Source organism: Zonotrichia leucophrys, chromosome 9, assembly GCF_028769735.1.
Source record: "Zonotrichia leucophrys gambelii isolate GWCS_2022_RI chromosome 9, RI_Zleu_2.0, whole genome shotgun sequence".
In the NCBI taxonomy this organism is placed as follows: domain Eukaryota; kingdom Metazoa; phylum Chordata; class Aves; order Passeriformes; family Passerellidae; genus Zonotrichia; species Zonotrichia leucophrys.
The window spans coordinates 16,376,819-16,390,500 of record NC_088179.1 but is presented as its reverse complement, the minus strand read 5'-3'; the positions used below and the strand labels follow the sequence as shown (position 1 = coordinate 16,390,500).

Sequence of the window (13,682 nt, the reverse complement as noted above, 5' to 3'; positions counted from 1 at the left end):
CTACTCAGATTGCTAATGTCCATACCACAGATAACACAGATAAATGAAGAGGAGCTTGCTACATAAATACAGGTGTTTGTACCAGTGCAGTTTCCAGAGGCATCAGCCTCCTAGGGCTGCTTCACCTCAGCATTACACAAGACAGCAATGAATCTGCCAACTGAGTCAGGATGCTCCAACATAAGCAAGGCTGGAAGCAGAACACACTGTGTCTTCTAAATAATGTATTTATTGTTTGCCTGCATCATCCTTTATGGCAAAGTGAGGTTCTAAACAAATCATTTTTCTTTGGTCTTCAAATCTTTTCTAGTAAGGATGTCTCTAAAATCTGACACTTAGTAGTGTAGCAAATCCACTAGTTTTGGGTAGTCCAGCAATGTCAATGTCTTCCACTCAAAAGGCTGTGAAGTTCCTGAAAGCTGCTTGGGAGCACCACTGAATTGCAGGGTTGGCTGATGTGAGGTAGGTGGACAGTCTTTATCTGTCTCAAATCTCAGAGCAACAGCATTCAGAAAATCTCTGCTATAAAACTACCACTAAAATGCATAATACATTCCAGACAAAATCATAAAACTTTCAAATTAGGTGCCAAACACCAAATTTTCAATTTTCAATAGTTCTTTTGAGAAAAAGCCTCTCTGTCTCACAAAATACTTCACCAAGTAACTGATCTTCTGGGTTTGTCAGTACTTTCAAAAGTAGTTTCCTTCTATGCTTTCTAGCACAGCTAAGGTATAACATGATACATGTTACAAAGTCAGTGCCTTTACAAAATGTGATGAAAGCAAAACAAAATAGAACAACCCTGCATCAGCCCAAGGAGTGTTAGACCATGCTTTCTGCTGTTACCTTAAATCTCTTCTTTTGGCCAGCTCTTCTGGTGAGATAACCCAGGGCAGGTTCTGGGGAAGACATTCCAGGACTTCAGGGGAAAAGTCAGAGAAATCCACACCATACTCCATCAGGATCCCTTCTGATTCTGGCTCGATCTCTCCGGCCTGTCCAAGACTTTTGCACAACTGCCTGCAGAAAGAAAGGGATGCTGTTTTTAAGTGTATAACTACTACTGTCATGTTGTTATTGTCCCTGCAGAGAGGCTGCTGAGATCTCAAATACAATCTTTCACCCATTCACTTCTCCCTGAGTTTTGGCACAGGACTTAGCAGGAATTCAAGCCGTACCATGCATTGCATCTACTGGGGATACAAAACACTCACCAGGCACTACCTTGGGCAATTTTTGTGTATCTCATTAGAAATAGATGTGTTAAACTCTTAGGTTTTTGTGAAGGTAAAAAGTTTCCAATTTTAGAGAAAAAAGCATCCAACAGGGATAAGAAAAGCACAGCCATCCACACAGGCAGCTCCAGCTGCCTTGAGACCTTCCCTTCTCTCCTCACCCTCCTCACCCCTGAAAAAGGTGACTCACTTCTACTACCAAAAATGAAGAATAGATTCACACCAGATACCAGAGAGCTCCACAGGGAGCTCAGTACACTGCTCTCCATCCCAAAGGATACACAGCTCTGCCAGGCAAACACATGCCCTGTGAAGACAGAAGTGTGAAGAACCCACACTGCCTCCCTGACAGGAGTCACTCAACACACCCACAGATCATCCTTCCAACCATTTTCCAGGCTCCTTAGAGAACCTCAGCATTCCCAATCATTTGTTCCTCCTCTCATGGCTAAGCAGAAGCCTCTGACCCCAGAGCTGACTGGAGGGGAGCCAATGATCTAAAAACAAGTCCCAGACAGGGGAAATTGTCCCCCCCCCCATGCTAACAGTGCTTGATGAAGTACTCTGCACACGTAGATGAAGTTGCTGCTCTATTGTGCTTGGAGAAAGTTTCCATCTGCTCCAGTGCAAGCTCCAGCATGGATCTGTCCAACAGCTCCGCTGTCACACAAGGCTCAGCTCTGGACACTGTGCAAAGCAGGACTCCAAAGGAGCGAGACATTTGTTCCCCCTCCAGCTGATTACAAATATCCCATGAGAACCCATGTCACACAGTGGCTCCCCCTGTCCCCTTTCTCACCTTTAAATTGCTCTACAGTACAGAGTTAAATTACTTTTTATTTTTTTAATATACTGCCATTAGGCCAATGCACATTACAGTCAATAGAGATAATGCTCCTGACCCAAGAAGATTACAACTGAAATTAAGGCGAATCCATCAAAATATGACACAAAAGAGAGGGGTAATAACACAGCACAAAAACAGCCACTCTAATAAGTGTTTTTCCACTGCATAAAATACACAATCATTATATTGATCCTTCTGCTTTAATTCCAATGAGTGAGAACAGACACTAATTACTTTCCTAAATTAGGGCCAAAACAGTGCACTTGTTATTTGGACAAGCAAGGCAGTCTCAAGGCTTCAAATGTGCCATAAACCCACAGAACAAACCCCAAACTCTCAGCACAAGCGAGCCCATCTTCTTTATGGGAGCAAAGCTCTTTCTTCACAACGGGAAGGGCTGTGTAATAAACCTGTCACATTGTGTAATATGCTGGAAAGGATTGCTCGCTTCATGGTGTGGTAAATTGTAGAGTTCACATCGTCTAGCTTTAAAATAAAAATGAAAACAAGGATAAAAGATATTTCCCTTTATTGTTTCAATTTTATGTACAAACTGTATGGCAGAAATACGTGCACATTTGGCATCGTGGCTGAATTCTCTGTTCCTGCAGCTGGGTCCCAGTCTAATCCTTATTTTAATGTAAATAAATGAGGCATCAGTTTTATCTCCCTCTCTCTCAGCAGTAACAATAAAACAGAGAAATCACCACTTCATTTCCAGCGTCTGCTGCAGAGCTGGGACTGAGCAAGGATGAGCCCGTGGGTCTACAGACCCACCAGCGCTGCCAAGGGTGGAAAAAACAAAGCAGGAAAAGAGAGGACACATTTCCCTGTCCAGCAGAAATGTCAAGGTCTTGAGTCTTAGGTGTCCCTTCTCTTGGCAGGGCAGCTCTGGGAAGTGCACTGGGAGGGCAGCTGGACATCTACAGGACAAGCCATGGAAAGCACCTCTGAGTGCCAGAGTGCTTTCCAGCTCACTCCTCAAACCCATGCTCCTCTTGATCCGTTTACTGAAATTAGATTACGAACCATAAGGGGTTTACCCAGAGGTTTGATATAGGACTAATATTTTTTTAATAGTAATTAACATTTGATTTACAGTGTTCCAGGGAACATTTCCCAAGTACCTTGAAATAAAAAGTGTATAACTGACTTTAATTGGGGCCATGTTACAGTCACCAAGGCATGATGACTTGCATCAGAGCAGAATCTGACAGGACAGCATGTGATCAAAGGTAATGCATATAGGATCACCGATGGCCCCAGAGTAACAGCCAGGCTGCAAAATCATTCCTGGGGCTCCACAGCCACCAAGGGCAGCAAGAATAGTTCAAGAGGCTTATAAACAACCAGGGGCACTGGGCCCAGCAGTACTCAGACGTTTGCTCCCAGGAGTCACGGTGTCTGTGACACCCTGGGCTTGCGTGCATCTCCTTTCTTTTTAAATGTCAAAAGGCAAAAAAGAGTTACAATGGTTACAGACGTAAACATTTCTTTTCTGTGACGCTGATGGCAGAGCATTACCTTGAATTCCTTGAATACCCTTGGACTGATGTCAGACATGGTGCAGTGTGCACTGACTGGAGCATGCCATGGTTGGGGCAGAACAGGCTATTTCTCCAAATCAGCCACAGCTGCAAGATTGCTGAACTGCTCCAAGGGGCCCACTCACCAGAGTCTAACCTGCCAGAATGTGCACCAGGGGAGGAGCCACGCCCAAGCTGCCATCTTCCCTCTCATGGTGACACTCATCATTCAGCCACCAATCTCTAGGTACATTTGAGCTCTCTCCACTCCACTTCAACTCCACTGAGCTGCAACTGGCCTGTGCATTCAAAGGTTACATGATGAGAACTCTCCAAAAAGACAAAGCCAGATTACATAAGGCTTGTTTCCTTTGAAAAGCCAGGCAGGCTCCCACATTGGAGTGAAGAACTTCCATTGGGAACATAACACCCGCGCTCAGTTTCTCCTGGAGCAGATTTGTCCACACTCATCCTACATGGAGGGTTTCTTTCAGCAGCAGGGGAGTACTCCCCACATAAGCCAGCAGTCCTTAAGGAAGAAGCCCCACCAAGGTGCTCCCACTGCCCAGGGCCCAGAGCTCAGACAGAGCTGCATAGGCTTGAGGAAGGCCACAGGTGCCAGTGGAGATGGTGAGAGGGCTGAGCATCAGAAGGACAGAGAGCTGTGCCATGGAAGCCCAGTGCTTGAGAGCACAGTCCAGCCCTGCTCCACATCATGGAGCTGCCTTCCTGCAGCTGCCATTACATTTCATTTTATTCCCATCAGAGCCCAGGAGCAGCGTGGTGCTCCCAACACACATGAGGCTGTCCCACAAAGTGGTTATTTGTGCCAAGGGAACAAAGCTTTACTGAGGGACACTCCCATCTGCATGAAGGTGTATTTTCAATAGAGCCACACTGCTCTGTTGAGAGGATTGGACTTTTCCCTTGAGCCTTACACTGAACTACCCAAGGTATTACCCCTCACACAAAATACACTTTTGAATTAAAAAAAAAAAAAACGGTATAAAATGCCAGAGAATAAAAGAATTCCAGCCACTCAAGTGGCTTTGGAAACAGCAGCAAGTGAAATAACACCCTGCAACATTTCATTTTATTGCAAAAGCCTGGAACAAATCATGTCACCTTGACAGACCAATATCTAAGACCCTGAGCTAGAATGGTCACAAGGCCAATGTGACACAGAGGAAGTCGGTGATTCCATGCTTTTCTATTAGCTGTTTTTTTAATATAGTCTCATCCATCATCACATGTGGGGAAAAAAGAATTCCACCTTAACCAGCTGCAAAAGTGCAGAGACATCTGGACTAATACTCCAAAATAACCCTGGACTCCAACACTGAAAGCAGTCCCCAGAAAATAATGGTACATGGCAGTACTTGCAATATTTCTCTGGAAAAGGAGAATGTTTTGGAGCTAATTTGCTTTACCTGTTACCTGAAGCAGGTACAGTTATACAGCATTTCACTACCAAGGTAAAGTCACTTCACATGCAGGAGGGAGCACAGCAGCTCAACTCAGGGCATGGCCAGCATGACCTGGAGCCATGAGTTCCTGCTCACTCCTTCCCACCCCACAGTCGGGGTGACAGGGTGGCCTTTGGAGGGGACAGTGTCACGCTGGTGACCACCAGGTGGCAATCATGACACAGAAACGCACCCCCCTCCCCAAGGGACCTCCAGGGACTCTCAGGTTGCCCCTGCGCAGGTGAACACTCTGGGCAGCCAATGCCACCATCAAACTCTTGGCAGGGGCATCTCACTTCTCCACCCACACATGGTCACCGTGAAGGCCAATCTGGATCATTAACTGTGCTTGGAAACCTGGCACTGAATTTCCCAAGGGAAAAGGAAAGCTGAGGAAGGTGCATGACCATGAGTCTGGGAGAGCTCAGCTGCAGGATGCAGAGTACCTAGAAACACCCAAGGCATCCAGGGGACACGACTGCCAACTCTGGAGGGAGTTTCCCTTGTCCCACTTCCAGCAGACAGTGCAGGGCAATGACCAACAGGCTCTCTGTCCAGACACCTTCAAAACCATGGTGGTGGTGCCAAAGGCATATCAGGAACTTTGTGGGCAGAAGTAAGGGGTGCACGAAAAAGTTCACAAAACAAATCTGCAGATCACCTGCTCTTCTCCCCTTCCGGGGGGCCATGACCAGTAACACAACTCATTATAAACAAGGCAACATGGCTTATAAATGAGCTTAAAAACGAACCCAAAAGCAAACAGAATCCTTTGGGACATTCAAGAGGTTTCCTTGTCTTTCAGTGTTTGAACAAGAGTTACTTATGGCTAAAAACAAAAGGGGTCACCAAGGTTTTATGCTCCCATCTCCACAAGGCACTTACTGAAGTGCAACCAACTCCCAGAGGAAACGATTATGTATGAACACAATCATGGACATTTTCTTTCCTGACAACACCCTTTACATCTTGGAAACCATCAAACCAGACAGATGAGAATATCCAATATTGTCAGAAGTACAGACTAAAGACACACACATTAGCCAATAAAAAATATATTAGCCCATCCTCCGAACTTCCCCTGTTTCTGCTGAAAGGGGGGTTGCTCATGACAAGAAGCCAAGCATTACAATCACCCTCCAGTCTTTTCTCAGTTGGAGTCAAAGAAGACAAAGCAAATCTCTGCAAGTAAGAAACTTATCCTCAGTGAAGTTCACAGCACAGCCAGACCCAAGTTAAGTGGGGCTCAAAGGGAGGCCACTGCAGTTCATGCACTGCAGTTTATCTAGGAAACACTGAGTGATTTCATGGCTCACGTGGCTCCCAAGGAGCACACATGAAACTTTCTATTACTGGGCACACAAATCAGCTGCAACTGATAAACTCTGTGAAATGGGGACTTGAGCTTAGCTTACTCTTAGTTCTAGGGCTGATAGATCTGTGCCATTGCACTTACTCTGAAAAAAGTTTTCTCTAAGTTTCAAGCTTTACCAGCAGTTTGAGCTGAGGACTCCCAAACCTGCAGTGCTGATACTGTACATCAGCTATGCTACCCCATCAGAACTGCTTTGCAAGGGGAAGAGAAAACTGGACTTTATGAACAACTCCCACTACTGCACATGCTCCAGATTACATCCAGATGCACCTGTAAAATCTGACCACAGTATGGCCACAGAGTCATCCACTCTGGATTACCAACTAAACCAGGACTACTAAGTATTCCCAAGATAACTGAATAGATTGACCAACATCCTCCATTTTTTATTGAGACCCATCCAATAGAAACAGTGTGGCCACTCCAGATGGGAGTTTGTCACCCTACAGCAATTCCAAAGAAAAAAGTGAAAATGCTGAAAACCATTATCTTCTTCATGGAGAAGCAAAATAAACTTGCAGTCTGGATTCAGCCCAGCATAGGCCATTTGTGTAGCACTGGCTTAAAATTTCCTTCTTCACAACACTGCCAGCAATTTGAACTCTGGACAGTGATGACTTTACACTGCCTGATGAAACACACAGAGTACAACACCCTTCTCACATGCTTCAGGAGGGAATGAATCTTCTCTTGATTTCTACTATTCCTCCTTGAACCAATGCAACTTTAAAACCACAAAAATCTGTGACTTCCTTCTAATTCCTACCAGCAAAGGCGTAAAAACTAAAGATGAGCCTCACAGCCACTGATCTTCCCCTGGCAGAAGGGAAATGTCTGCACACTGTGTACTACTCTTCCACACAGGGAGGAAAGACAGAAAGGCTGCCAGCACCCCATGGTGCTTGTGCTGGTCAGGCTGAGCACGTGTGCTCCCCCTGGACCATGCACTCATCAATGCTGTGAAGCAAGCACTCGAGGAACTTAGCATTTATGAGATTAACTAATGATGAGCTGCCCTTCATCCCAAAAGAATTTATCCACCAGAGAGACACAAGATAAGCAGCTTGTTAACAGATTTTTGCCTCTCCAGTTTGTAACAAATTAAGTGAAAACAAAAATTCCAACTAGAAACGTGAGTCATCTCTAGTTCTGATGGCAGCCACATACCCTGATGCAAAGTTGCTGTCTTCCTTCCAGTCCACGATGCGACAGATGAAGAGCATCTGGGAATAGGCCTCAGGCTTGCTCACAAAGTCTGCAGGGCAATCAGCCAAGGGCACATAGACCCTGGGCACCCTGTGGTCCACAGGTGAGAACATGGCACACCTCTTGAAGAGTTCACTGTTCCTGTCAGCCAGAAGTTTGATGAAACCTGTAGCTGCTCGAGAATGCTTCTTTTCCAAAATATACACCACCTGGGAGAGGCAAGTTTCTACAATTAATACCTTCAGAGAAACTTACTTTATTTAGCAGAATGAGAATACCCAAAGGCTCAGCAGAGTAACTGGAAAAGTCACAAGGCCTATATCTTGTTTTCCCTGTATGTGTGTGTGTGTGCATTTTTTAACTGAGTACCTATTTACAATGCATTTTCCTTGCCATCTTGCTCATGGCTATAGAAGAGCTAAGTGCTTTCCAAGTGCTAGTTCTCTACAGCAATTTTCTTGATTACAGAACAAAACCAGACAAGAAGCAGATGCTTCCAAATGCAGGGAATTAGCCACAAAATACAAGCAACTCCTGTAAAATCTTTCATTTGTATTCTCGGCCTGTGATTTCAACAGTCAGCACAGACCAGGCCAGTCCAAAAACGGTGCCGCTGGCAGATCCAATGCTAACCACAGGAAAGGATGTGCTGTTGGGAATTTGGCAGTTCTCTCCTTCTCTCTGTGCTTTCTGAAGTTAGGGGTTATTTTACCTTTATACAAGATGGCTTTGAAAAGAATAATAAATTACAATATCACTAAATAATTGTTCCAGAGAGGTGTTCATCCAGGCTATATTTTTGTAGACCATAATAAATCACTGGATAACAGAAACATTATAGCCGATTTCCTAAGCTTATACAGAGGAGTCCTTCCAGAAGGTTTCAGGAGCTGCACCTCTGCACAATTCTGAGTGCTGGAATTGCCACACTGGATGAGACCAGAGCAGCCCAGCCAACAACAGGACCAGAATCAGAGGCTGCAAGAGAAAGCACAAGACGTGGAAGAGACCTGACCCAGTCTGACCCAGCAGCCCTTTTCTGGTCTCTTAAAATTCAGAGATTGACTCAAATCTTGAATCAACAGTACTAGCAGCCTTTCCAAAGTCTGTAAGAATTAATTCTGACAACTTTGGATATCCTGACACTCATATTAATATCCAATCTTTTTCCTGAATCTTGCTAAGTAATTTTGCATGACAAACAAAGGGAATTTAACCTAGGAAAATTGGTAAAAATAACAAGTCACTTGATTTTTATCAGATCAGACAATTACTCTCTCTGAAATGGAGAATGAGACTCAAAGATCAACAGATAGAGGCTACAGGGAGGCCAGGCCTGGTCTCCTTCAGCCTTTGGGAGCACACACCTGCTTACTTGTCACTCTTCATGGATTTACCTTGGCTGTCCTTTGAAGAAACTCATCTGGGAGGAGCCTGGGATCATTGGCCTTGGGTCCATCATCTTGCTTTGTTCTCTGCACACCAGAGACCCCAGCAGCCTTCCCTGCACCAAACACACACAACAGTTATTGCAACACATTTCCATGGCAAATTTGTCTCGGGCCTTTGCTCTATAGTACAATACAATATGCACGTAGTAGACTTATTTGAAAGAAAAATATCTCTCAGGTGTTAGAATTGCCAAGCATGAAGTAATTATTTCTCTGAACTACAACAGACAGCAGATACGTGTTCACTTACTGTGCAGATGTGCTGAAAAACAACAAAAATCAAAATAAATCCCAACTTTGAAAGGAGGACTATATCAGTCATAACAGACAAAGTGGTAGAAACAAGTTCTGTTTATTAAATACTAAGGGCTAAGAATTTTGTGGCGTTTCTTAGTTGGAGTCATTAACATTACATAAACAGTCCTTTCCTACATACATTCATTTAATATTTAATTTCCTTTAAAAACATTATGCAGGGTTATAAAATGTGTGCTTATCTTTGAAACTGAAATCATATCTACTAAGCTGACCCTCTTAAACTGTGAAAAGCCTTATAGAAGTAATCACTACATATGACCAAGAGCTTCCTTCCCCTGAGATCTCTGGACCAGATGCTGATAATATTAAAATCAAGTGTCAACTAATTTCTAGTTTGAAATTTTCAAATATTCAGGTATGTGAGTTTGGGAGCATCTGCTACATATCGCTGGCATTTGATGTTTACAAACATCCAAAGTGATCTTTGCCATGGAGAAGGCTGGGACTGGGCTGTTCTTGAGCTGCATCCCTGCTGAGAGCCTCTGGTTACTGCTCTGCCAAAATTTTTGGGATGGAAGCATCCATGTGCTCTTGTCTACTCAAGAGAGATGGCTGGCTTTTTCCATTTGTATGGTAATCACATCCATCTTGAGCACATGTGCTAAAATCAGGCCTAGAGTGTTCAAAAGAAATCTTGCTTTCCTAAAGAGAAACCGTGGCACCGACTGCAAGTTCCAAGGGACGCAGCTGTCACTGCTTCCCTTAGAAGACACGAGATAAAGCAATGCTTTGCTAAGCCTGTGCTGCAGGAGGCCAGCAGCACTCACCCGTGTGAGAAAGGCTGCGGAAGCTCTGTGGTGACACGCAGACCCTGGTCCCCAGATGGGGGCTGTCTGTCCCACAGAGCCCCAGGCTGGCTGCTGGTGACATGAGGGATGGAGCAGTGCCAGTGGCAGCACCAGCGCTCAGGAAGGGGGGCAGTGGGACAGCAGCTTCCCCAAGGCTTTGGCTGTGCCCCACCACCACCAGGGCACGTTCACAGATGGCTGTGTCCCCACAGAGGGACACTGCACTGCCTCCAGGCAATGTTACCCCAGCTTGACAATGAGGCTTTGCTCTAATGACACACTCTGGTTCTCATATGCTGCTAATTATCCTCAGCTTTGCCTTCTGATATGCTCTCCTCTCCCCAGAGATCTTTTTCTAAGTGACTTTACTTTTATTTTATCTTCACTGACTTGCTAGCAATGCTGAGTGGAGAATGAACAGGTATTCAGGGGTTTAAATAAAAATCTACTTTTCTTATAAAAGCCCCAATAATAGAAGCTGCAAAACCATTTCTGATTTACTTCTACTGAAATGAACTCAGACTTGCCAAAACCAGCATTACTACAGGATAAAACCACCCAGAGTTTCATGGTGACAAACAAGGTAGGGGAAAAAATTGCTTGTAAAATTGTAAGCAGTTAAAAAGTGGGGAATACCAAGGTTACCTGATTTGCTTGCCTCCTCTAAGGTTTCTGCCAGCTAAAGGTCATACCAGGCAATCATTTAGCAAAGAATGAAAGCCAGGAGCCATTTTGTTTTCTTATAAATTTTCAAGCGATCAGTTTATGGTGTGTCAATCATAACGACAGCCTGGGCAAAGAACAAAATGATCTGGAACAGAGGAAAACTGGACAGGGCAGAGGACACAGGGAAGTTGGGAGCCTTCCAAAGGCCATGCCTCCAGGCACACCTGCCACAAGCCCAGGGCTTAACTGCAGTGAACCCTCCCCAAGGAACAGCACATACTGGTGGGAAGAGAAACCAGAACTAAACGTGTTTTGGAAAAAGCAAGAGCTGCATTCACTGCTCTCCCAGCGTAGCAGAACAGCAGCAGTGACTCAAGGTTCAGCAGGCAAAAAGGAAAAAAGCAGAGTCCTCACACCCAGAGTCATGTGAGGAACATGTCCTTGTTAGCACTGTCTTTTTTCCACTTATCCTTCCAATGCCCATCTCCCCAGAAAGTCACTTAGACATTTCCACTGAAGCACTTTTCTCTGGTGAAAAGAAGGCAGCAGGGGTGTCCTGGGGAAGTCACACATGCACACATGCAAAAGCACAGGAGCACCAGGATGCAGCTGTCACAGGAGAACAGCAAATGTGTGGCCAGGCTTTCCTGGGCCTGGGCTGGGGCACTGCCCCCCTTCCTGCTGATGACAAGCCTCATGTGAACCCAGTACAGGCATCAGAAAGCACCCAAATTCCCACCATGGCAGATGATAGGACTTGCCTTTTCCTTCATGGCCAGCATCAACCAGAGCCCTCTGGCTGGCTGGAAAGTGTCTTCTTCAGTGGTCTCTCCAATTTCAGCACTCCTCCCAAAAAATCCTGGGATTATGAGACTCCAGCAGGCAGAGTCTGGGGTCTACAATTACTTCATCAACAGCAAGAAAAAAGGAAGCTAATCCCAGCCATCTACTTCTTCTTACCCCTCTTTTTTAACCAACTTCAGTATCTTAAATACCATCACACACATTTACTAAGGGCAAATGCTCCTGAAACAAAGGACAGGGAAGAAGAGACATGAGGAACTCTCTATTCCTGGAGCTAAGAGATGTAGACTTCCCTATAGCTTGTAGCTGCTCCTTTTGAAGTCAAAATTCTGTTGATATCAGGGCTACATCTACTGCTCAGGGGTCTACAGCAACAAAGCATCAGCCACGAGGAATCCCCTGACAAAACCTTCAGCTCAGAAGAGACAACTACCCAGACCCAATGCCCACCTGGCTCAATTGTCTCAATTGTCAAAGTGCTGCACAGGAATCTCAGTCACAGCAGCAATAATCTGCCACCAGAGTATGAAACCTGAATACATCTCTGACAGTCCCTCTCCCTCATTACACATCCTCCTCTCCTTCAGTGGGGCTGATCACTAGAGACTGATGGTCTAGAAAAACTCAGCTGGGAGATACAAACATCTCCCACAACAGGGCAGAGGCATGGAGGCAATCCTAAAGGAGGGATAACTTGTGAGAGGAGCAGGATTTTGTGCTGGGAAGGTGGGAAGAAACTCCTTGCAATATGCCAAGCTAAAAATGAATTATTCTGACCCCTTTACTGCAGTGGTTATCCAATGACCATTCAATATTTCCACCCTAGGCAAAGACATGTTTTCTGAGAAAGATTTACTATGTTAGCTTGGGCAGTACTTCATAAGCTTATCTTACAGAGAAAACACACTTCGGCAACCAGGATCCAGTGAAACTGCATTATAATCTCAGTGTTTTCCTTTCAGCGATTATCTGACAAACCAAAACTGTAATAGCCTTACTTAAAAAAAAATAGGCACTAGACACAAAAAGCAACTCAAATTAGTTATGTTATTACCAATGAACAGATCCAGGACACTTGGAATTTGCCTCCCTCTGTAAGAGATCCATTTAGGCAGCTTCAATACACACTTAGATTTGCCTGACAGGCATTCCTAGGTCAAACATTACTTTTTTTAAAAGCCCCCCAGATTTCCTTCTACAAATCAATTACCATCACATTAAAAGGTGGCCAAAGTGGACCAAAAATCATCAGACTAGAATTCTAATTCCTTATGACAGATCCAAAATTATTTTCACTAGGTTTGCATTGGTCACTGTGGAAATTTGCAATTCTGTCCAAAAAGAATACAATTAAAGATGCAATATCCACTTGCAAATGAAAATATATCATAGTTTCAGATCTCAAACACAACTTACTGAAAAAAAAAATCTCCCTCCCTGAATGGAAAAAGCCAAGTTTTTTAAGAAAATACTTCAATGTTTGCTACTTCAGCTAGAAAAAAAATGTACTTGAGAAGTAGGGTTACTCTACATGGGAGTATTTAAGAGTCCCATCAGAAAATACTGTTCTTCAGCTCAGTGCTCAGATACCAGCAGAGCTGTAAACCTTCCAGTGGCAAAGCCAACTACTTACTAATGAAGCAACAGCACTCAGATTCTCTGATCTCTGCTTCAAGGCACAGCCTTCAGGATATTATGTTTTAGTACCAAACACCTGAGTGGTGTAAAACAGACTGATTTATTATAAATATCTCCTGACACTTGTGTCACAGGCACAAAGGATGTGTTTTTGCAATTCTGTCTATATCAGCACACAACAGGCACTAGGAAATGATACTCCCTTCAATCCAAAAGTGATACATGCATACCCAGAGATTTGCTCTGAGCTACACTATTCTGCTACAATCTTAATTTTTAGGCATAAAAAGAAGGAAATGTTGCTATTTACAAGAAAGTACAAGGACTCCTCATATTCTGCAATTGATGGTTTCTTGGCA

General features: G+C 44.3%; 1 protein-coding gene across 1 annotated transcript in view; it reads right to left on the bottom strand.

The window, feature by feature from the left end:
- DIS3L2 (DIS3 like 3'-5' exoribonuclease 2) overlaps positions 1-13,682 on the bottom strand; it is a 179,158-nt gene that overhangs the window by 100,481 nt on the left and 64,995 nt on the right. Inside the window, exons 8-10 of the mRNA XM_064720694.1 lie at positions 9,056-9,162; positions 7,620-7,867; positions 850-1,023 (exon numbers count right to left, since the gene is read on the bottom strand). Coding sequence (XP_064576764.1) covers positions 850-1,023; positions 7,620-7,867; positions 9,056-9,162 — 529 coding nt within the window. The remainder of the gene's footprint in view (positions 1-849; positions 1,024-7,619; positions 7,868-9,055; positions 9,163-13,682) is intronic.